General features: G+C 44.5%; 2 protein-coding genes across 12 annotated transcripts in view; one reads left to right on the top strand and one right to left on the bottom strand.

Moving 5' to 3' along the window:
- Window positions 1-4,185, top strand: part of PCYT1A (phosphate cytidylyltransferase 1A, choline) — a 46,038-nt gene extending 41,853 nt beyond the window's left edge. For all 11 annotated transcript variants that reach the window (XM_081137605.1, XM_081137607.1, XM_081137604.1 and 8 more), the window contains one exon: window positions 182-4,185. In XM_081137605.1, coding sequence (XP_080993731.1) covers window positions 182-388 — 207 coding nt within the window. In that variant the 3' untranslated portion in view covers window positions 389-4,185. The remainder of the gene's footprint in view (window positions 1-181) is intronic.
- Window positions 4,179-23,409, bottom strand: SLC51A (solute carrier family 51 member A). The gene is made up of 9 exons (XM_081137615.1): window positions 23,201-23,409; window positions 22,486-22,580; window positions 10,652-10,806; window positions 9,663-9,736; window positions 9,075-9,233; window positions 8,420-8,531; window positions 8,020-8,166; window positions 5,554-5,659; window positions 4,179-5,041 (listed from the first exon to the last, which is right to left on the bottom strand). Exons 1-9 carry the CDS (start codon window positions 23,236-23,238, stop codon window positions 4,905-4,907), a joined length of 1,023 nt encoding a protein of 340 aa, XP_080993741.1. The 5' UTR covers window positions 23,239-23,409; the 3' UTR covers window positions 4,179-4,904.
- Window positions 23,410-23,722: the final 313 nt, after the last annotated feature.

A 23,722-nucleotide genomic window follows, 5' to 3' on the forward strand; every position in this document is an offset into this window, starting at 1 on the left:
TATAACATAGACCACTTTAGGGAGAAAATTACTTAGAAGTATAGCTATGTCCCTCCTTGGCTTACTTGGTCACTTTTGACATTTCAGAGGGCACTCGTGATCATATAAAGTCTCAGACACAGCACTGATGATTTAGTAGGATCCATATGTTTCTTCTAACTCTTCCTTTTGGTCTCCCCAGAAACATATGCTGAAAGAGGGGAAAGGCCGGATGCTGCAGGCCATCAGTCCAAAGCAGAGTCCCAGCAGCAGCCCCACTCGTGAACGCTCCCCCTCCCCCTCTTTCCGATGGCCCTTCTCTGGCAAGACTTCCCCTCCTTCCTCCCCAGCAAACTTCTCCAGGCGCAAGGCTGCAGCCTATGATATCAGTGAAGATGAAGAAGACTAATTTTTCATCCCTCCTTCCCTCTCCCCACCTTCTGTCCCATCACCTTCAGAAGCTCTCTGTTGAATTCCAAATTGTGATCCCAACAATAAACCTAAGGACAGCTACAAAGGAAAGACAATTGGGCAAGAGGACCTCAGATGGGGGGACCAGACAGCCCATCCTCCAAGAGACATCACCCACCCAAGAAGGAGGCTGACTACACCTTAGAAGCCTGTTCTGCATCCGTATACCCTCCCCACGGACTTTGATTTACTGTTTATGTTCATGTGATCTTGACAGGGAAATTGTCATTTTTATTAATTTTTAAAAATTAGTCTTTCAAATATAGTAAATAGAACTAATTTTTTGCCCCTGAGGAGTGGGCAGAAGGAAGTGGTGTAATACCCAGAGGCCTTTTCTTCCTGATACACTATGAGTGTTTGCCTTCTGTTCTGAGGCAGACCAGCTTGCCAAGTCCTTCAGGCAATGAGCCATGCTGATGGGTGATTTGGGTGGGGGATGAAATATAATTTTGGTTTCCTTAAAAAAATGCTAAAAGCTAGGTGATAGTCACAAATCCCCTAATGGTGCTGCTTGCACGTGTCAAGGTGGCTGTGGGAAGGAGATCCAAGCCTAGCTTTTCTTACTCCCTGAGGAGTTTCTTGTTGGACCCAATGGGGTCCATGAAGACACTTATAGGGATGGAACCAGTGCACATAGTATCAGCTGCGCCTTTTCTGCTGTGTTCATCTCAGAAAACTCTATGGCCCAGTTATTTGGGAGCTCTTGTCAATCTCTCTTGTAATCTATTATTAAAGGAAGGAACACATTCAGATTTACTGTGATTGTGGAGGGGGTGGGACAATACTCAACCCTATACAAGTAAGTGTAGATTCGTTTTCCCCCTGGAATCAGTCCCTGGCCTTGCTAGTCCTATTTCTGTGCTTATTACCTAGCTTTTTACAAAGGATACTTTGTAAATGTCTGCAATTTGAGCATGATCTATTAATCCATGCTGCTCAGACTCATATTGAATAGAGAGATTTGCAGAGAATATAGATGCAAAAGCATAAGGAAATACCTGCCTTCCTATCTTGACCTCTGCCCCTCTTAAGAATGTTCTTGACTGGAACCAGTGCTCCACACGGTGTTTGTTTTCCTCTGAGAGTGGCAGCTAGCAGGGACTTACTTTCCTCTACTGCCCCTCCAGCAAGCCACAGAGCAAGGGTTCACATGACAAGGATATGGTAGGTTCTTTCCCTCTCCCACATGTGCCTGGTGGCTATGGTCCCACTGCCCCTGTTAGGTTGCCCAGGGGGATTCATCCCTTAAATTTCACATCAGAAAATGCAGAAGTTTAACACTTGCTGTTGAGCTTGAGCTCATTTTAAATCTCTAGCATCCTATAGCTACATGACTTAGCAGATCATAACCTATCAGTAATCCTGTAACTGGGTACAGGATTATGTCCAGGCCCCACCGCGTCACTCATAAATACCCCTTGTGGGGGTGGAGTTTTAGTGTTTTCAGCTAAGAAAACCACATTTTATCTTTTCTTGCCCTTCTGCTAGGGCTGTGAGCATCTCATAGTCATCTCCCTTCCTGGTAAAACCTGCCTGCCTGTGCACCAAAACTACATAGGTTCTTCAAACTCAGATCACCCAGAGACAGAGCATGGCAGAGTAGAGGGACAAAGGGGGGGAACGTCTTGTCCTGATGGCCTATGAAAACTACATTTCTAAATCTTCTCATGAAGTGTTATTTTTACTCTCAAATCTGGTTTACATGAGCTTTGGCTTGGGGAGGGTGTCCTGTTTTTGAAACAGGTGAAGTTAATGTTTGCCTACATTACCCAGCTTCATATGATCACTTGCTTTAACTTTTCTGCTTCAGTCTTCTTTGGGAATACTATTTCAGTCTTACTTTCCCTGGTATAGAAAGGCAGTGAAGTCACCACTGAAGCCCACCTACCTGTTCCCTCAAAGTACACGTTACTCAGTATGTTTGGAAAGGGAGATGCCCCAAATATGGTTTTCCTCCCTGTAGTCACTCCTCTCAAGTGTGTTGTGTGGGTCTTGAATCTTTGGGCCCTCCTCTGCTCTGTCAATGGGCTGCTTTTGGCATGCCGGCCCTCCGAATATGACGTCTAGGCTGATAATCTCTGTGACACAAGTAGGGCCCGCATGTGCACACTTACTTGGAAAACTCTCTTGCCTCTTTTGGTGAGCCTCTACAGCCTGTCTCCTAACACTAGTGTATCTTCAAATACTTTTGACTGAAAGCAAAAACTGTCATGGTGCAGCAGCTTAGATACTCTGGGATGAGTGTGATCCTTGGTGCTGGATAAGAATGGGTGGATGAAAGAAGCTGTGGGGATGGTGCATTATTTGATCATTTGTGCCTGATTAAATGAGGTTAGGGGTTGGCATACCACAACCACACCCATGACTTGTACATCTTCCAGTATTAATGTTTGAGGTTGTGGAGCTGTTTCTCTGAATCCCACCCACAAAGCTGTTAGCTTGAGTAGGCCAAATGTGGCAGAGATGGGAGAGCCTTCGAAGGTGGTTGGCCCCAGAGCCTCTGTATGCAAGGCAGGAGGAGCATGGAGAAGGAAGTCCTATTGCTGGTGCTAGGGAGGTGCTGTTTCAGCAGTTTCCTTGAGATAGGCTGGGCAGAAAATTCGCTCTTTTCATGTACTAGACTCAGTAGCACTGAAGATTAGAGTTTGAAACTTTAGAGTAATAGAAAGGGGTCATGTGTACTGCTACAGCTGCTGCTGATAGAGTCAAAGGCCATTATTTTGCTGAGGTTTGGGTAAGAAGGTTGGGGATGTGAGGAGGTTGGGCATCTTGAAGTGGAGAGGAAATAGGAGTGAGGTCAAGAGAACTTTGACCTTTTGTAATCACTGACAACTTCTTACGCAGCACCTGAGTTGCATTTTTAAAATTTTACTTGTGACCACTCACCTGGTCGGGCAGCCTCTGCGTATCCCCTCTACAGTAGTTCACCGTGCTTTTGTTACTCTCTTTCTGTATTCTCTTGACTTATGGGTAGCTTTTGATTTTCTGGAGCTCATTGCCTTTTTAATCCTGTTCCAGATCCCATATTTAAAGTCTTTCCAAATCAATTATACTTTGCTGCTTTTCTTTAATTCCCTAAAAGCCATAGTTTCTACATTTTCTCACCAGAGGTCGAACCAATACATGTAGAAAAACAACTCCCTTAACAATGTTTTTAACTAATGGTATTTTTTTTTAAGCTTACCAATATAAGTATTTTTGAAGGTTATATTTTTCAAAGTCATATAATGATTGTTCTTGTTTTCTCTCATTGAATAGATTGTCATGGGATAGAGAGTTGTCCCTAGCTTCTATTTTTCCAAATAAGTAGAACATGTTCTTGGGATTATGCTATTAAATGTTAATTTTCTTTAAAAGAAGGAAGATTTTCTGTCTGCCAAACTTACACGTTAGTACTCAGATTGGGATAGAAAACAAGTGCAAGGTTTAACTCAGGTTGTGTTCTTTTAGGTTTAAAGTGGGGTTTCCCACCCTTTTTTGAAGGCACTTGACTGTTTTGAATACAGAGACTTGGTGGGTTGGATTTTTTTGTATTGAAGAGCCTGAAAAAAAAAAAGTCCTGGAAAGAAATGCTGGCCTCAGCATGAAAGTTAACCCCATCACCAGTGCTGACGTCTGCAGGAAGGTTTTCCTCAATTGATGTTCAGCATATTGTTTGCCTGTCTGAGTGTCATTAATTTGTTCAGAGTTATTCTGGCTTTTGTCATTTAGCCAAATAAAAGCAAAGTGATTTTACCTAATGTTTTATTTTCTGTTTTTTTGACCTGATAATATATGTATATGATACATTTTATGGATTTGGGGCTTTTACCTGTACTCTCATTTCCTTTCCTTTTGCATCCTAATTTATCTGCTCAAAATCAAGCTCCATGGCCATATTATTGGGGGATTCCTTTTGCAGCTTGGCATAGAAGACTTAAAAGCCATTGTACCACAAAGGGAGGCCAACCCAGAACTCCTAGGCCTAATGTCATCAGCACTCTAACAACACTTCTGTAAGGAAAAGAACACTTTCAGTCTAATCTTCAGGAGGCTAGTTTCTTCAAATCTTTGCCCTTGTACTATTTTGCCTGAGTTCTACTCGTTCTTATACCAAACAACCAACCATATACTCTTCCCCCTTTCATTTGCTTTGAGAAAACTCAGAGTGACCTTTCAGTATACAAGCTTTAAGGGCTAATCATGGCACCTACAGCGGTAATGTACCCAGCTGTAGAGTTTCAAACTCCATCCTATTTGTCTATTATAAAACTAAATTACCTTTCCCAGGCAAGATCCAAAACAATTTCATCTAAAGCAATTGCATAACTCAGCTTCACCTCTATACTCCAATGTAATTGGCCAGCTTGTGCTGACAATGAATCCTTCCCCATTTGGTCAATGTTGAGGGACAGTGAAGAAATCTTGTGCCCATCTCATGAGTACATGTCTCTTTCATTGTCTAAGCCACCAACTCAGGCTTTGAGGTTCAAATCCAGGTCTGGAGAAGAGAAAGGTTCATATCCAGCCTTGTCATCTTTTCTTCTGTAGTATATTCGTGTCAGCACAGTCATCAGAAAAGTCTCCAGTATGAGGAGGTGGCAATTCATCACTGCAGTGTGGGGTGAAATATAAGGGAAGTTATACTAAATTATAGAGGTGGTATCCCACCAGCAGCCCTAGCATGTGAGTTGAACTCTTTCTGCAATTTATCCTCAAACCAGGACCTAGAGGTTGTCATGAGTAACATACCATGTTAATGGTAGAGCCAGAACCAAAACTTGGCTCTCAACCATCTGCAGTCTGAGGCTAACATTAAAACTCATTTCTTTTGTGTTTTATCAGCATGACCTTCTGCTTTCTAACCCCACCCCTTCCTCTCCCAAGAGCTAAGGATTAAACCCGTGGCTTCCTGGATTGGCCATCAAGGCTGGCCTCAATGTTGGCCTTTGTGTGAGCAGAGAAGTCATAGTCTCCTTAAAGCTCTGCTGGGGTTCTTGGAGATAGATCCCTTTCTGAATATTTGGAGCAGTAGCCGGCCTGGCCCAACCTCTGTTCTAAGGTCCTCTCTTCCCTGACCCTCCTCCTCTCACCCATCCTGGAATGGGATAGGAGCTCACTCACCTTGAGACCTGATTTTAGAGGAAAAGGGAGGTGAACAAGCTATCTGCCCACCATTGGCCAAGACTGAGAAGATGGATGGCTGCAGGGCAGTCAGGATGAGCAGCACCTGCAGGAGGGAAAAGAGAAGCTAGGGCAGAATGGGCCCGGCGTCCAAGGCCCCGAGGCCAGCTGGCCTACTGTCGTGCTTGTCCTGCCAGTGTGCATTCAGCCAACCTTTAGATCTGCGCGGTCCCAGAGGGTTTCACACTTGATTAAAATGTGGTAGAGTTTCTGATCCTTAGGAAAATTACAGCCTCATCTTCTACCCAATATTTTATGAGAGTTCCTGACAAGATACAACAACTGATCGGGAATTCAAGTTTATTCCCCTACTTCAGCCATGGCTACTAATGAGCACTTAATGGGTGAAAAGGGTGGTTAGGGAAGAGTCAGCCCATCTACCTCAAGTGCCTGAGATCCCTGCTGATAGAATGATGGGCAATTAACAGTTAAAGTGCCCTTTGAAGAATCTCTGCTAAGGCTGGGGCTGGGGGCCAAGGGGGAAAGGGGAATTAGAGTTCAGTGGGTACAGAGTTTCTGTGGAAGACAAACGTTTTGGGGATAAATAGTGGTGATGGTTGTACAACAAAGCGGGTGCACTTAATACCACTGAACTGTACACATAAAAATGGTTAAAATTGTAAATTTTATGTTACCTATATTATACCACAATAAAACATTTTAAAAAAGAAGAAAAAGGTGATCTCTGTCCAAAGATTATCATTTGCCTTAGTACTTGCTCTCCCCGAGGCAAGGCAGACTCGGCTTGTCCAGGCTTCCCCAGAGTAACCACAGGCAGGCTCGGCAACCACAGGCGTTTACCCTAAGCGCTTCAGGGGCCCAGATCCTTTCTGGCCCTCAGTCCCTGACCCCATTTCAGGCTCTTCCCTCTCTCTTCTCCTAGCCCCTTCAATTCTCCCTACCATGTACCTGGAAATTCACATTTCAGAGGCATCTGTTTAGACTAAATGAGAATTTATTTGAAGTTACTCTGTTAACTATAATGCAGTTATTATTTCTTGAGAGTAGGAGAAAGGCCAGCAAGGAGACAGAAAGAATGGAGAGAAGGAAACAAGATATTACATTTGGTGGAAAAGTTGTCTTTGGACTTGGAAAATGGAAAGTGTAAAAAGTGAACAAACCTGCCTTTGAGAGAACCTGCAGAAGAGGTGTGAAGATGAGAGGTAGTGTGGTGAGATGAAGGAATGTGGGTTGGGGAGTTAGACAGACATGGGTTTAAATTCAAGCCCCACCCTACGTGCCTTTGAGCAAGTCCTGTAACATCTCAGGGTCTAAGTTTCCTTATTTGTAAAATAATAATAATGACTCCTAAGATTATTGTGAAAACTTAAATGTAACATATGAAGCTCTGGCCAGGTGGCTCAGTTGGTTGAAGTGTCATCCCATTCATCAGAAGTTTGTGGGTTCGATTCCCGGGCAGGGTGCATACCTATGTTGAGGGTTTGATCCCCTGTTGGGGCAGGTAAGGGAGGCAACCAATTGATGTTTCTCTCTCATACTGATGGTTCTCTGTGTGTGGGTGTCTCTCTGTCTGCCCTCCACCCTCTTCTATTCTCTAAACATATCCTCGGGTGAGCCTTAAAAAAATGTACACTGTATGAAAGGTGCCTAGCACATGGTGTAGGTAGTTCATAGTTGTAGCTGAGATAATGTGGCTGGTGCTGGTGGTGGTGATGGATTATAGGGTTTTAGGAAGTAATAGTAGGAAAGGAAAAAAAGCAGAGGCAGAAGAATTTAAGGTTTGATAATACATGTGATATGGGTTGAATTGTGCCCTCCAAACAGATATGTTGAAGTCCTAACCCCCAGCACCTCAGAATGTGACCTTATTTCGAAACAGCATCATTGTTTTGGTTAACTAATTGTATGTAATTGGTTAAGATGAAGTCACACTAGAGTAAGGTGGGTCCTTATTCTAATATGGCTGATGTCCTTCTAAGAAGAGGAAAAGAGACACAAGACACAGACACTTGAGAGGAGAAGGCCGTGTGATGACTGAGGCAGAAGTCAGAGTGATGCAGCTGCGAGCCGAAGAGTGCAGAGGCTGCTGGCAAACCTCCAGAAGCTGGGAAAAGAAAGGAAGGAGCCTTCCCTACAGGTTTCCGAGGGAGCACGGCCCTGCTGGCATCTTGATTTTGGACTTCTAGCCTCCAGTACTGTGAGAGAATAAATGTCGGTTGTTTTAAGCCACTTGATGGTATTTTGTTATGGCCGCCCCAACAGACAATTACAGCACAGAAGAGCAAAAACTGGGAAGGGGCACGGATCATGTTCCAAACCTCACAGGAAACCTAAGGCTTAAGAAGATCCCCAGACCCCCATTTAGCCTTTATTAGTCTTGCCTCCTAACCCCAATTATTTGTAGTTCTTTTATGAACCATCTTGTCTCTCGCAGGGTGTAGTTACCTGGAACAAAGCAAATTTGGCTCCTATGTTCTGCTCGCCCAGGTGCTGCTTGGCTTGACGGAAAAGGATGCCCAGGGTCCAGAGAGCCAACAGGGTGGACACGCCGAGGACAGTGTTGATCCACAGGGCTGTGCTCTCCTCAGAAATCTGGTGGCAGACCAAATAGGAGTCATTGAGGGAAGCAAGTCCTTTCTTTCCTTCTGTTTCTTCCCCCAAGACAGGTAATAGAAAAGCCCCATGGCCTTAGCCTATTCTAGTCTCCTCTCCCCCACCATAGTTCTTGAACCACCATGGTCACCCTGTCCCCAGGTGTCAGGGGATGCTGGCTCCAGCTATTCCTCCTGGAGCTCAAAGGTACTAAGTGAGTCTCGGAGTTCGCTGCCCCTTACTCCTGGCTTACGTCTGCTGGCTCATAGATGCCATCGGGGATGAGAAACAGGCCCACCAGGCCCAGTGTTATCTTGAAGAAGGCATACTGGAATGGGCCCAACATCAGCAGCTGAAGCTTCTTCCTGAGGGGAGAAGAGGGTTAGGGACATGGACCCACAGGCCACCCACCCCAACAAGACTCTCCTCTCCCTCCCTGGGCTCCTGGGCCGAGGCTTGGCTGCCATCAGACACCACAAGGGTTAAGTGGGTGAGGACAGAGGAGGAAGCCAGAACATGGAGAGCATCGGCAGCCCTTCTTCTTGCTTCCCACTCCCTCCCCGGCCAGAATGCTGCCTTTCGAGCAAAACCTATCAGTGCCGACCCAACCTCATTGACCAGGACGAGCAAATAAATAGCCTAGAGTCCAATTTGCTCTGTATGGCTGAACTTCGTAGGGGGCAATGGGCTTACATGATGAACTTTGGAGTTCTTTCTCTGCTCCCCCAACCCATGGTGGGTGCCCAATGTGTGGATCCTGGCTGGGGATGCCCAGCCTTTTATCGTTAGGTTTGTTCCATACGAGACTAATTCCTAGAGGCTTGAAGCGGGGCTGAGGGAGCCAGCAGAAACTCGGGAGAGCAGCAGGAGGTCGCCTGTTCCTCCAGGGGGCGCTCCCTCCGCCTTACCTGGTGAGCGTGAGTCTGGGGCAGCAGGGGCAGCAGCAGCAGCAGGGGCCCGTGTGGATCATCATCGGGGTGTCCTTCAGCGCCCGCACGACTGCCTCCTTCCCGCCGAAGCCCTGCACCATGACCAGCATGAGCAGGTAGAAGCACACCGCGTAAAACCTGGGGGGGGAGCCGTGGGCCTGAGAGCGCACAGGGAGGCAGCCGCCGCCGGGACAGCCATGCTGCCAAAGACAGACGGGCTGCAAAGGGAGCGGGGGTGGGATTTACCAGGGGATCATGGTACGGACTAGGCGTTTTGAACGTGCGGCCCAAGAGGAGCGAGAGAAAGGGCAGAGTCCAGGGGCCTGGGAAGGGGCAGTTTCAGGTGGCCTAGAATGAACAGACCCACATGTTCGAGAGACCCGGGCTGGCACAAGTTGGAAAGGGCTTGATTCGTGACCACTACGAATTGGTTTGCAGGGATTTGTGGAAGGGATGGGGGGGGGGGGGTAAAAGAAGACGCGGACCCTGGATTCTCAGGTGAGTGGGAGCAGAAGGGAACCCCAGAAGGATACCGGGCCCGGAGCTGGGGGCAGGCAGGACACTCACGAGTTTATGGCCATTTCCACGAGCATGAGGGAACGAGGGATCCAGAGCCCGAAGCAGCAGAACACGGACACCACCTGCTCAGAGAGGAGCAAGAAGCCGGTTGAGGGAAGGAGGGAGACTCTGTGCTCACCCTCTTGAAACTTTGGTGACAAGGGCTCAAGGAAGCAGAACCTAAACATTTGAGGAACTATTACTTAAAAGTGGCCAGCTGGGAAAATCACTAATTGAATTTTAAAACTTTTTTTAAAATTTAGCTGTCAGTTTCTTTTATGTCTAAGGTTATAGACAGCAAGTCACCTTGAGCCAGGGGTTTTTTTGAAGATTATCTCATCCTACATCCCCGGAGTAGGAGTAGATAAGTTCATCCTTAGGAATAAATGGATCAAGATCCAGCCCTTCCTCTTCAACATCCCATGTTATTAGAGCATCTCTGATGACTTGAGATGGCCCAAGCAGATGTCATCTGACAGGAAAGGACCTCAAGGGCCCCACTCTCCACCCCAAACAGATACTTAGAGCTCACCAGAAGGAAACAGAAGTCCAATCATATGGTCTACAAGCAAGCCGAAGGCCAATATAATGGCTATGGGAGTTTTAAAAGCTTATAATGTAAGGGTAGAGCTAAGTATGACCCCATGGGGAAAAAATTCTTTCCCTCCTACTCTCTGAGGAACCACTGCTTGCCTGTCCAGAAAGGAGGCTTGCTTTTAGCAGCAATACTGTGGAGAGTAGTGACTGGGCCACTGGTGGCTGAGCGGTTTCTTTAGCTGTCTCAGTGGCTCTCAGAATTCAAACACTCCCTCCCACTGCTTGTTGGCCTTCTAAGCACGGGGTCCTGAATGCAAATGGAGATTAGATTAGGAACCTCCACCCTAAGGTGGTAGAGGCAAGCAACTCTTTGCTGACTTGAATTGTTGAGTTTAGAGGAATTCTCAAAATAGTCCCCGCCTGCTCTCCAGTCCCTCCCAAGGCAGCTACGGGGCCCTCACCGTGGGTGCAGAGCTGCTCCAGAGCAGAGTCCTCCTCTTGATGGGGCAACGGGTGTTCTTGTACAGATACACAGCGTCCTCCAGGAAGATGGCAATTGAGCCCAGGGCAAGCAAGGTCATGATGACTGTGAGGGAAATTTCCATAGGGCCCAGTACTAAAGTGGGAAGAAGGCAGACCCCAGTGAGCTGATGACCACAACTGAGGGGCAGAAATGGGGCTTCCTCACTTGGGTCTAAATTGCTTTACCATACGTAGAATTATCTGGCCTAGACTCCCATCCATGCAGAAGAATGGCTTCTTTTTAGACCTAGAAAATCCAACATGTAGCTGAGAAACAGTCACTCTTCTGCATGGATTGGAGATTAGACCAGACAATTTTAGGTATGGTGAGGGTTTAGACACCAAAAAAGTTTTTACATAATTAGCAAAAATTTTGGATTAGGAGTTCAGTAGGGCCTATCCACTTTTCTACCTCTAGTGCCAGGTGTCATGGTAGCAAACAGGAACCAATTAACATTATAATTGAAACAGAATGTAATTAGTGGTATGCTTTAGAGCTGTTTAAATTTGACTTCAAAAATTATGTCATGAAACTGGGACATTAGGAAGGGATTTTAGCAAATGAGAAATGGATACAGGTAAAGACTCCCAGGCCTTTCCATCCATGTTGGCCTCACACTTTGTCTTACATTAAATGTGGTCCAGTATCTCTCTCTCTCTCTCTCTTTTTAATCCTCTCCTGAGGATATGTTTTTTTATTGATTTTTAAAGAGAGAGGAAGGAGAGGAAGAGAGAGAATCATGAATTGGTTGCCTCCCGTATGTGCCCTGACCTGGGATCAAACTCACAACCTGAGGTATGTACCCTGACTAGGAATCAAACCCACAACCTCTTGATGTACAGAATGACGCTCCAACCATCTGAGCCACTTGGCCAGGGCCCAGTAACTCTCTTTTAGTGTTTTTTACATTCATTCAAGGAGTTGTTAAAAAGCAGCTGGCCCAGCTCTCAGAGATGCTGCTTCAGCAGATCTGGGATGGGCCCAGTAACTTTATTTTTTTTTTAAATCCTCACCGAGGATACTTTTTCCATTGCTTTTCAGATAGACTGGAAGGGGGGAAGAGAGAGAGAGAGAGAGGGAGAGAGAGACATCTCTGTGAGAGAAACACATCAATTGGTTGCCTCCCGCTAGCACCTCGACCAGGGCTGGGGATTGAACCTGCAACCGAAGTACGTGCCCTTGGCCACAATCGAACCTGGGACCTTTCAGTCCGCAGGCTGACGCTCTAACCATTGAGCAAAACCAGCTAGGGCGGTAGCTGCATTTTTAACAAGCTCACCTGATGATGGTCAGGGGATAAACATTTTGACAAGCAGCAGTGAAACTCCCTAACGGGGAAATGGATCTAGTTGCAACACGTGACTCATCAATGCAACAAGTAGTTTTAAGGGCTCTGTGTCCTCTGAGTAAGCACAGGCCCTCATTTATCTTCCCCCTCCCACCCAGCTAGATGAAAGGAAGCAGTGGGAAGCAGGCTGTGGGAGCCCAGTCCGCTGTCCTCTTGCTTTGGGCGTCAAGTATGAGGAGGGTGTTGGCTAGTCTGCCCTATGTTTGGTGACAGAGGGTGGCTCAGTCAGAGAGATAATACTGCTGAAACCAAACCAGGGAGGAAGGGGGCCACACCACAGTAGAGAGCTGAGCTGTCATCGGAATCAGTCATACCTGGTGGTGCCACGGGGAGCAACCAGGTCAAAGGTCAATCTATCAAAAACTATCACATTGATCTTGGCTGCTTTTCAGTGCACGCGTTTCTCTCTCTGTTTGCTTTATCCAAGGGAGGCCCTTTATCTCTTATCACAGCAGGTCTAATGACCAATCCAGAGGACCTGCCATAGGGAAGGTGGCCCTTGTATTCCAGCTCCCAAGCAGGATTTTTGAAGTTAGTGGTAAACTTTTTCTCTCTATCAAAGGCCTTAAAAGACAGGATTGTGCTGTTTTTCTTTCTTCCTACCCATCCCTTTCTCCACTCACTTCCATTTAGTTAGAACAGAGCCCTCTGGGTGTCTAAATTACTGGGTTGGCAGAGTGATCACATCATAGGGGATAAAAATGTCAGATCACTATACTGTACACCTGAAATTAACATAACTAATATAATATGGTATACCAACTATACATCGATAAAAAATTAAAAATAAATGAATACGTGACTGGCTTGGCATTGCTGTTACCTCTTTCTCAATTACCTCTCCAGATACTGCTTGTAGGCTCTGCACGTTTTGAATATTAAAAAGCTGGTTACGGTCCTTTGCTAAAAAAAGACGTTACCTTTTCCTCCTTGAAACTTTTAAAATATAAACATCACAGAGGACTTTTTTACACAATTTTACCCTTACACAATAAAAAAATGTGTATTTAAAACAATTATAGAGAGCACATGAAGCTTGCGTTATTTCAAAATAATTCCAAATAGATTGAAGAGATGAGTTTTTAAAAATCAAACAGGACTCCCAGTTGGCATGGCTCAATGGTTGAGCATCGACCTAGGATCCAGGAGATCACAGTTCGATTCCCAGTCAGGGCACATGCTCCTGTTGCGAGCTCCATCCCAAGTCGGGGGCACACAGGAGGCAGCCAATCAATGACTCTCTCATCGTTGATGTTTCTATCTCTCTCTCTCCCTCTCCCTTCCTTTCTCTGAAATCAATAAAGATATATTTAAAAAATAAATAAATAAAATAAAATAGGACACAAAAGCACTAATCATAAAAAATGGATAAATTGGACTTCCTTAAAATTTAGAATTTCCATTGGTCAAAAGAAACTATTAAGAGGGGCAAGCTCAGACTAAAAAAATATATTTGTAATACAGATATCCACCAAGACACTCATATCCATGATATATAAAGAATTCCCATCAGTAACAAAAAGACAATACAATTTTTTAATTAAAAAAAAAAAAGACCTAGCCCTGGCTGGTTTGGGTCAGTGGTTAGAGCATCGGCCCAAGAACTGAAGGGTCCTGGGTTCAATTCTGGCCAAGGGCACATACCTCAGTTGCAGGCTCGATCCCTGGCCCCGGTCAGGGTGCATGCAGGAGGCAACCAATCCATGTGTCTCTCTCACATCGATGTTTCTCTCTCTCTCCCTCTTCCTCTCTCCCTTCCACTCTCTCTGAAAAGCAATGGAAAAAAAGATCCTTGGGTGAAGATTAAAAAAAAAAAAGGCCTAAACTTTACAAAAGAAAAAAAAAAAAGGCCCAAATGTTCATGAAACATAAAGAAGTGCTATGCATCAAATGTCATCAGGGAAATACAAACATAAGATGCCATCACGTACTCACCAAACTGGCTAAAACGAACAGTACTGACAATGAACAATTTTCCAAGCATCAGCGAGGAAGCGGTGTGGTTGGAATTCTCATACATTGCTGTTGGTAGTACAAGCACTTTGGAAAACAATTTGCTATACCTATTAAACATATACCCACCCTATGACACAGAAATTGCACTCCTGGATACATATTCGATAAAAATGCTTATAATCACTGAAAAATGTTCAGAGCAGCATTGTTCAGAATGGCCAAAACTGGGAACAGCCCATATGTTCATCAGTAAGAATACAGATAAATGACTTGTGACATATTCCCACAATGGAATATCACACAGCAATTAAAAAAAAAAAAAGGTGAACTATTGATACCTGCAACGAAACAGAGTACTCTTAAAAGCAATGATGAATGAAGGAAGCCAGACCCAAGAGCACGTACCGTTTGATTTTGTTTATATGAATTACAGAACAGGGAAAACCAAGCTATAAAGGTGATAGAGATTGGAATAGTGGTCTTTGAAGGAATATTAAGTGGGGGAGTATGAGAGACCCTACTGGATGCCAGAAATGTTTCTATATATTGATCTGGGTGGTGGTTTCACAGATGTACACATAGGTAAAAAATTCATCAAGCTATATATTTAAGACCATTGCCTTTTACTGCATTAATTATATCTTTTAAAAATACCTTATGTGGACAAAACAGAATGAAAAATTAGCACGGTAAAATTATAACAGTGTTTAAAGAATTTGATTGGGAAGAGAAAGGTACAAAAAAAGTTGAAGAAAAGAGGTAGGTACTAATATCTTTATCTTACAAAATGGAAAGTCAAGAAGCACTGTCCATAGTTGGCAGGATAGGAAATAAACTATAGGATAGTACATAAAGCTATAAAGATAACCAACTGAAAATATTGCCATAATTATGTGGAAAGAATGGAAGAAGGGTGGTGCTAAGTGAGCTAAATCCTCACATAGGGCGGGGGGTTGTTCATTTTCATTAGTAGCCCTTTTGTACTGTTTGAATTTTTAACCATGTTCATGTATTACTTTGATAAAATAAAAATATTAAAAATCATTGTGTAGAAAAGAGCCTATAAATACTAAAAAAACATTAGCAATGCTGTCTTTGGGCGATGAGACTGTGGGTGGCTTTTGTCCTCTTTTCTCTCTTTTCCAATTATTCTATAATAAATATGTATTTTGAACAAAAAACACCGTTTTTAAAAGGATATATTTTGCTAAACTTATACTAACATGAGAAAATTCATATGATGTCATGCTTATAAAAACTGGACATAAAATTGCAGGTATAGTATGATTTCTAATAATGTTAAATAAAAGCATAGAAAAAGGAACTTCCTCTGTGATACTAGCAGTGCCCGTCTCTGAGTGGCGGGACTGTAAATGACTTTTCCTCTTTTTACTTTTCTGGATTTTCATATTTACTTTTCTAAAGCTGAATTATTTTAAAAATAGAATATTTTGTGTAAAAAAAATACACACAAAAGATAAAGTCCAGAAAGGCAGAAGCCAGAATCAACTCGATGGATTTCTAAAACCCAATGCCCATTGTTGGGAGGGGGAGTCCTTGCCTGAACCCCCTCCCTACTTGACTCTGGTCCCTATCAGCTCACCCAGAGCTGAGAGTGGAAAGTGCCCTTTCTCGGCAAGCCATCTAGGCCAAATCCTTTCCCAGCCTTCGCTGTCCTGGGCGACGCCCTCCTCCTTGAGAAGCTTCCCTCCCCTCCACTCAGAACCGTAGTCCTCCTGGCCCCCCTCCTGGCCTCTGACCCTCTAGGTCTCCTCTACTGATTCCCCACCGTCTCCCACACCTTCTGTTCTCACTGCAGCTCAGCTCTTCTCTGTTGACAGAGGTTTGGCATTTCCCTACCACTCCTCCACCTCCCAACCACCGCAGGAATCTTCCCCTCCAGGACTTTACACTTGGCTTCTGCTGGTTCAGCTTTTCTCCCCGAGCTCCTGGTGGCAGCCGGCTCCTCATGACCTAGCTGCCTGCTCCAGCGCCCCTCAGCCAGCCTCCCCTGGGTGCGGTGTGACCTGCCCCTCCCACAGTGACGTTGTTACATATTTATTTACTTGCTCGGTTCTGTCTCCTCACCTTAGTGTACACTCCACCAAGGCAGGGACTTTGTCAGTCTCTCTAAGTGCTTGGAACAGCAACTGTGGCTATTTGTTGAATGAAAGAAATAACCCCATGAGAATCCCTATTGTCGTCTCCATTTCACTGGCTTTTTCAAGAAACAAAGCTTAGAGTGTTAAGCACCTGGCCCAGGGTCACAGTGCCTTGAGGTGAAAGAGCTAGGCTTTAAACCCAGGGGTTCCTGACACTAAACCCACACTCTTAACATTACACACCCTGACTATTGACTGTGTTCACATAGATATAGGAGGGCATGTGGAGTGACAGAAACGACCAAATGCAACCCTAAAAGATTGTTTAAGTTTATGAAGGAGGGGGTGGGGCATATTCTGCCTGTTCAACGCAGAAATGCTTTTGCACTTTCTTGTAACTGCTGGCTTTGGCACTCATACTTGCAGGATCTAGAGGCTCCTGTACCCACCTCCACGGTGCAAAAGCTGAGAAAGAGAGAAGTTCCTTTTAGCATTCATAGCCTGACACCACTGCTCTCCATCAAATTTATTTATCTTCTTAGAAGATTTGTCCCCTACCTTAGTTTTCTGCATCTTAATCAGCATTATGAGACAAAAGTGGTCTATGGCCAAAGGGTTTTTGGAAATGCCTTAAACAAAGTTAAACATATTTCTTTCCTGCAGAACATGCTGAAGTGTTTAATCTGATTTACATTGTTAATTTCCAAAAGGAGGTTATAGAATACAGCTTTTACAAAATTTGTGTTTCTATCGACTCTGTTTTCACGAAGCACTCCTTGGGATTAGTATTCCAAGGAACACACTTAGGGAAATGTTTGTCTAACTGACCATTTTGAATTCAATTATAACTTAAGCAGCTAGCAAATTTCCCACTGTCTCTGAAATAGTGAAGATTACATTTTATATAATGAAAACAATATAAGAACAGTAAAATTTTGAAGAAAGAGTATCACCCATAATCCACCTGATTCCTAGTCAAAAAATTATTTTATTTTTGCATATTTGTTTCCATGGAGGTTAAGAGAATAGGCTCTGGAGTCAGAGACACATGAGTTCAAAGTAAAATTCCACTTACTGCTTGCTCTCATTAAACCTCTTAGTACAGCACCTGGCATGTAGTATTTCCTCAATAAAAAGTAGCCTTAAAAAACACCCTGGTTAAAGTGATACATATTATATTACTGCAATCATACTGTAAAATTTCATATTCTGTTATTTTAATCTAACATTTCATCACACCTTTCAAAATACTTTTTATAATAATTTTTTAATTATAAAAATTTCAAAAATAAAGTGTTATGATATTGCTGATTTTGCTTCAAAAGATATTTTTAGAAAAATTAAACATTACAGATGTATTTGAAGGCCCTTGTGTATACCTCCTGGGTCCTTTTCCATTCCTTACCCACCTCCCAGGGCTAACTACTTATTCTGAAGTTGATGTATGTCTTTTCCATTTATGTTTTAATGTTTTACAACATATCTACATACTCAACATACTATATTGCTTTGCATTTAAAAAATCTATATAAATGGCATCATCCCCTGAAATGTTTTTTCCACCCAACAGTGGTGTGTGTTTTCTTAGTTAAATTTATTGGTGTGACATTGGTTAATAAAATTATATAAGTTTCGAGTATTTGATTCTATAATACATCATCTGTATATTGCATTGTATGTTTACCACCCAAAGTCAAATCTCCTTCCGTCACCATATATTTGAACCCCCTTAGCACCTCCCTCCCCTCCCCCCTTCCCCTCTGGTAACTACCGTACTGTAGTCTGTGTCTGAGTTTTTGTTTGCTTGTCATTTGTTCATTTGTTGTTTTCAGTTTTACATCCGACATATGAGTGAAATCATACAGATTCTTGACTTTTCCCGTCTGCTTATTCCACTTAGCACAACATTCTTAAAATCATCCATGTCACAAATGACAGTAATTCTTCCTTTCTCATGGCTGAGTAGTATTCTATCGCATAAATGTACACTTCGGTGTCTCTGTGTCTTGGCCACCGTGAATAGTGTTGCAGTGAACATAAGGGTGCACATATCTTTACTAATAAATGTTTTCAAAATTTTCAGGTGGGGCTTGCTGGGTCATATGGTAACTCTATTCTTAATTTTTTGAGGAGCCTCCACACTGCCTTCCGTAGTGGCTGCCCCAGTCTGCATTCCCACCAGCAGTGAGTGGGGATTCCTTTCTCCACACCCTCTCCGACACTTACTGTTGCTAGTCTTGCTGATAACAGCCATTCTAACAGGTGTGAGGTGGTAGCTCACTGTCGTTTTGATTTGCATCTCCCTAATAGCTAGTGAAGTTGAGCGTCTTTTCATATCTGTTAGCCATTTGTATGTCTTCTTAGGAGAGAGTCTGTTCAGGTCCTCTGCAAATTTTTAATTTGGATTGTGTGTTTTTGTTGTTGTTGAGTTGTATGAGTTCTTTATATATTTTGGATATTAACCCTTATTGGAGGTGTTGTTTGCAAATATCTTCTACCATTTGGTTGGTTGCCTTTTTGTTTTATTGAGTTTCTTTTGCTGTGCAGAAATTTTTAGTTTGATACAGTCCCATTCATTTATTTTTGCTTTTGCTTCCCTTGCCTTTGAGGTCAAATTTATAAAATCTTCTCTGAGACCAAGGTCCATAAGTTTAGTATTACCAACATCATTTTCATGATTGTTATTATTTTCATTGGCAAACAAATACTACAATAAGCATTCATGGACATGTCTGCTTGGCACATACTGGAAAGTTCCTCTATTTATACACCTAGAATTAGAATTGCTGGGTTGTAGGGGATGAGAATCTTCAGTGTTACAGATATCTAATTACTCTCCAAAGTGGTTATACCAATTTACAATACCTGCAGTCTGAGAGTTCACAGTTCACCTCAAATTACCTTCACTTGGGATTATCAAACTTTTTATTTTGCCTATGAGTGTAGTAAAATGATATTTTATTACTTAACTCTTGGTTCCCTAAATCCTAAGAAAATAGACAATCTTTTTGTATATTTATTGGCCATTTGGGTTTCCTATTCTGTGAATTGTCTGTTCATATATTTTATCTAATTTTTATTGGGTAATTTTTCTTACCCTCTGTTGGTTATAGGCTTGAAAACATCTTCTCCTACCTGGCTGGCGTGGCTCAGCAGGTTGAGCATCAACCTGGGATCCAGAAGATCGTGGTTCGATTCCCGATCAGGGCACCTGCCCGGGGTTTCGGGTTTGATCCCCAGTTGGGGGTGTGCAAGAGGCAGCCGATCAATGACTCTCTCATCATTGATGTTTCTCTCTCCCTCTCCCTTCCTCTCGGTGAAATCAATAAAGATATATATAAAGATTTATTTTTTTAAAAAAGAAGAAAATATCTTCTCCCAGTCTGTGGTTTGGCTTTTTACATTCTTCATAGTGCTTTTAGTTGTACAGAGTTTGCTTTATGTAGTCAATCTCCATGATCACTTATGCTTTCTTGTGTTTAAGAAATTATTTTCTACTCTCATGAAGATATCTTTCTATTTTTTCTTTTGTAAGAATATTTGCATTTACCTGGATTAAAGCTACGTTGGCACTATTTTCATGTTTATTTATTTGCCATAAGGACAGGCAATTGTCCAGCGTCACTTCTTTTTTTCTTTTTTTAAAAATATATCTTTATTGATTTCAGAGAGAGGAAAGGAGAGGGAGAGAGAGAGAGATAGAAACATCAATGATGAGAGAGTCATTGATCGAGCCCGCAACCCGGGCATGTGGCCTGACCGGGACTCGAACCCCGATCGCCTGGATCCTAGGTCGATGCTCAACCACTGAGCCACTCCCAGCCAGGCCAGCATCACTTCTTGACGAGTCCATCCTGCCCCTCTGATGTATATAGCATTCTTTCATAGAGCAAGTCCCCACGTGGACATGGGTTTATTTTTAGGCCCTATATTGTTTCATTTTTCTTTTCTTTTTTCTTCTTCTTTTTTTAAGTGAAAGCAAAATTTTATTGAAGGAGAGACAAAAGCTCCTGCCACAGCAAGAGGGGTCCCAAACAGACAGCCTTCTGTTCCATTTTTCTACTTGTAGTTATTGCCTCATTGCTTTAATTCCCTAGTCTTATTATAAGCCTTTTCTCTGGGAAGGCAAGTACTCTACTTATACTTATGCTTGTTCAGAACTGTCTTGGCTTTTCATGGCCCTTTGCAGATCTATATAAATGTTTGGATCAATCCATTAAAAAAAAATGCTGTAAGTATTATAATTGCAATAAAATCATAGATGTTTCAAAAACAGATTATTGGAAGGTTTACTAGTTCTTCCAGAATAGCTCTTTCTTAAATGGCATTTATGTTGAGGAACAAAGTTCATGAAGGAAGAAGGAAGGGGTTTCTCCACACCCTCCAATGGGCGCCTCTTCCTGGCTCTCCTGGTTTCTGCACCCAGATCCCCAGAGTCATCATTAGTCTCCTTTTCCTTCACTTACCTTGTCTAGATATTTATTTACCGAGTGCCTGCTCTTTCTTTGGGTTACCTGCGTTTTCCAGCCTTCCCTTTCTTTCCCTGACATTGCTCTGGCTCAGACTCTCGTCCTTCATGCTGGGCTGGGGCAATAGCCCCAATTTATACCCCTGCTTCTCAAGGTTCTTCTTCCTTGGAGTCCATTCTGATTACTGATTAATGGTCCTGAAGCACTATCCAGCCCCTCCCAATCTCAGAGCCCTTGCCAGGCTCCTTCTGTCTACAGGATAAAGTACAACTCTTCTGCCTGACACTCGTTGGGCCCCACCTTACCTGCCCAGCCTCTCAACTGTCCCCTACTTCCCCACCAGCAACCTTGAATCTGCCAGATCTAGCTCCGCGGTGTCTGGGGAACCTACCTGCTCGCTCCCTCTCAGCCCCAGGCCAGCAGTGCCCGTGGCCTGCTCGCCACTCCAACAGTTGCACCTGGGAACAAGGCAGCTCACCAGGCTACCAAGCCCCGAATGGTCTCCCTACTTTGAATATTGTTGGTGCCAAACAGTGTGAGAGTCATTTTCACTGTGGAAAGCAGGGTTTCTCAGTCTCAGCACTATTGACCCTTTGGGAGGATTTCCTTTGTTTCCAGGGCAGGATCTCTGGCCTCTACACACTAGATGCCAAGTAGCACCCTCTAGTTGTGATAACAGAAACTGTCCCCAGGCATTGCCAAAAGTCCCCGGGGGACAAAATCGACTCTGGCTGGCAATGGCTGGTGTATCACCAGCTACACTCTATGAACAAGAGGTCCCTGGAGCTAGATGTAGCAGCTGTCCACTGGCACAAATCACAGAGCAGCTAAGGGGTTTTCCTAGACCAGGGGTGGGCAACCTTTTTTCTGCCAAGGGCCATTTGGATATTTATAACATCATTTGCGGGCCATATAGAATTATCAACTTAAAAATTAGCTATGAAAAAAGCTCCTAGAGTTACTGAATTTCAAGTTCCGCCTGTGGCTGCCTTGGCAGGGACAGACCAAATGATTTCATGGGCCACATACATTCCCCACCCCTGCTCTGGACACTCTGGCATTTGGCATTCACTCTGGTTCAGAGCACCTGAAAAAAGGCTGACAATGTCCAAGGACATGGCCACATGTGCCTCCTGATGCACACAGACGACATCCTGTTGTTCAGAAAGAGTCTACTCCTTGAGGCGACAAAGTCAGGAAGGAGGCTGGGAAAAGCATTCAGGTACCACAGAGACACTGGCTCCTATTTATCAGTGTCTAAAAGGTAGTCAATCACACAGTAGGAAAACAAAATAAAATGTGGTGGAGCCACATCTGCTATGAAGACGCTGGGGTCATTTGATTGTCATGTTCTGTGCATCCAGGGAATAAACTGAGTCCCATCCCCAGCCTTTCACTTTCAAAATAGGAACCTAGTTGGCCGGCACTGTCAGAATACTTTTACAGGTTCACCTAAGTTTCTAGAACACTGTTCAGAATAACCACCCCTCTAGAATGATACAGGCCTTTCCCAAGAAGGCTGTTGTGCAGACATCAAGGGGATTCTGTGAGGCTTGGGTCATTTGGGCACCTGGATGGTCCTGGGGTCTGAAAAATGCTTTAGGCCACTGTCCCCAATTTGAATGAGCTTTGAGGCTAGGATATGTGGGAGGCCCAGCATGCAGGTTTGTCTCCTGGGCTAGGCTATGCCCCTCTTTTAGCCTGTTGGCTCCTTGAGGAGTTGCTCTTTTCCAACGCCTTAACCATGACAGACAGACACTGGGCCAGCCATCCTCCCAGGCTCTCAGGCTCGCCGGCCAAGAGCCACCTCTCCTCTGCTCCTCTCAACTGTCCTGACTCACCACCAGGACGCCCATTTCTTCCTTTTAGTTCCCTCTGGGGAGGGTCCCTGACTCACCTCTCAGAAGTTGGGCTGCAGTCGGAGGGTGAGAGAAGCAGGCAGAGGGGATGCTGTAATTGGTTTTCAGGATTTCCAGAAGATCTGCCGTGTACCTGGAGAGACACCAGCCTGCGTTCAGATATGGGTACTCGTAGAGAGGAGAGGGTACCAGAAGGGACACCAGTTACTTGACACACCCTTAAACACTTCTGGGTTCAGGTTCCTTGTCCATTCCCCCTCCAGGTCGTGATTCTGGGAGGGAGTGGAGAATGGGCCTAGTCTAGTGTGTAAGGCAGCCTGCCACCTAGGCCATGGACAGTCTGGCTACAGTGCCCAAAGAGCCCACAGTCCATTCCCTTTCCTTCCCTTGGGGCATAGTCTAGGGGATAGCTAAGGAGAAAGAGCAGGATCCCAGAGAAAGAGTGGACCTTAGGGTTAGGGATGGGTCTCCAGCTGGTGGGGGCCCTGTGCATGCACCCTCTCCCCCAGCTCCCAGCTCTGGGATCTTTCTCTCCTCAAATGGGGAGAGAAAGCTAAGGCTTTGTGGGGTCATGCCCGACCCCATGGAATCCCTGAGGACCTCAGGGATAACCAGGCCATTATCAGTCCTGTCTCATTCTGTGCGCTAGGAACCAAAGGGCTCTGGAAGAGAGGGAGGGACAGGCCAGAGGGATAGAGGCCACCTGCTGCTGAGCAACTGGCTGCTGGCTCAGGGCCTGCTGCCCTCACTCACCTGGGGTCAAGTTTTATCTGAGTCCTGTCTGGCTCCATTATCTTCTCTCCCTCTGGTTCTCCGTTCTCGGCAGGCACTGAGAGGAGCAGGCAGGTGGGGGACCTGGGGTAGGTGGGTCCTGGCCCTGCTGACTGCCAGCCTTTCCCAAAGGACTCGGGCAGACAGTAGGTAGAGTGGCTGGGTCTTCCCTCTGGCTCTCAGCCTCCTCTGGCCTCCCTGCCCACAGCTTCTATTTCAGAGTTCATCCCAGAGGAATTTGAAATTTGATCTTCTCAGTTGGCTGAGTTCCCAGGTTCATGACTCCTCCCGGTCCCCTAGGTGTGGTCCCTCCTTCCTCCCTCCGGTAAATAGCTTTAGCCATCCTTTGCTCCTGGCTCACCTCCATCCTATATCCCCCCCTACCCTCCAAAGAGCCTCCTTCTAGGGGGGTGGTAGGGACAAAGTTCTCAATGCCCCTTGGTCAACAACTTCTTCTCCCCAAGAACCTGACTGGAACTCAGGCTCTGGGGCCCTAGGGGTGAG

Source organism: Miniopterus schreibersii, assembly GCF_964146895.1.
Source record: "Miniopterus schreibersii genome assembly, chromosome: 5".
Classification (NCBI taxonomy): Eukaryota; Metazoa; Chordata; class Mammalia; order Chiroptera; family Miniopteridae; genus Miniopterus; species Miniopterus schreibersii.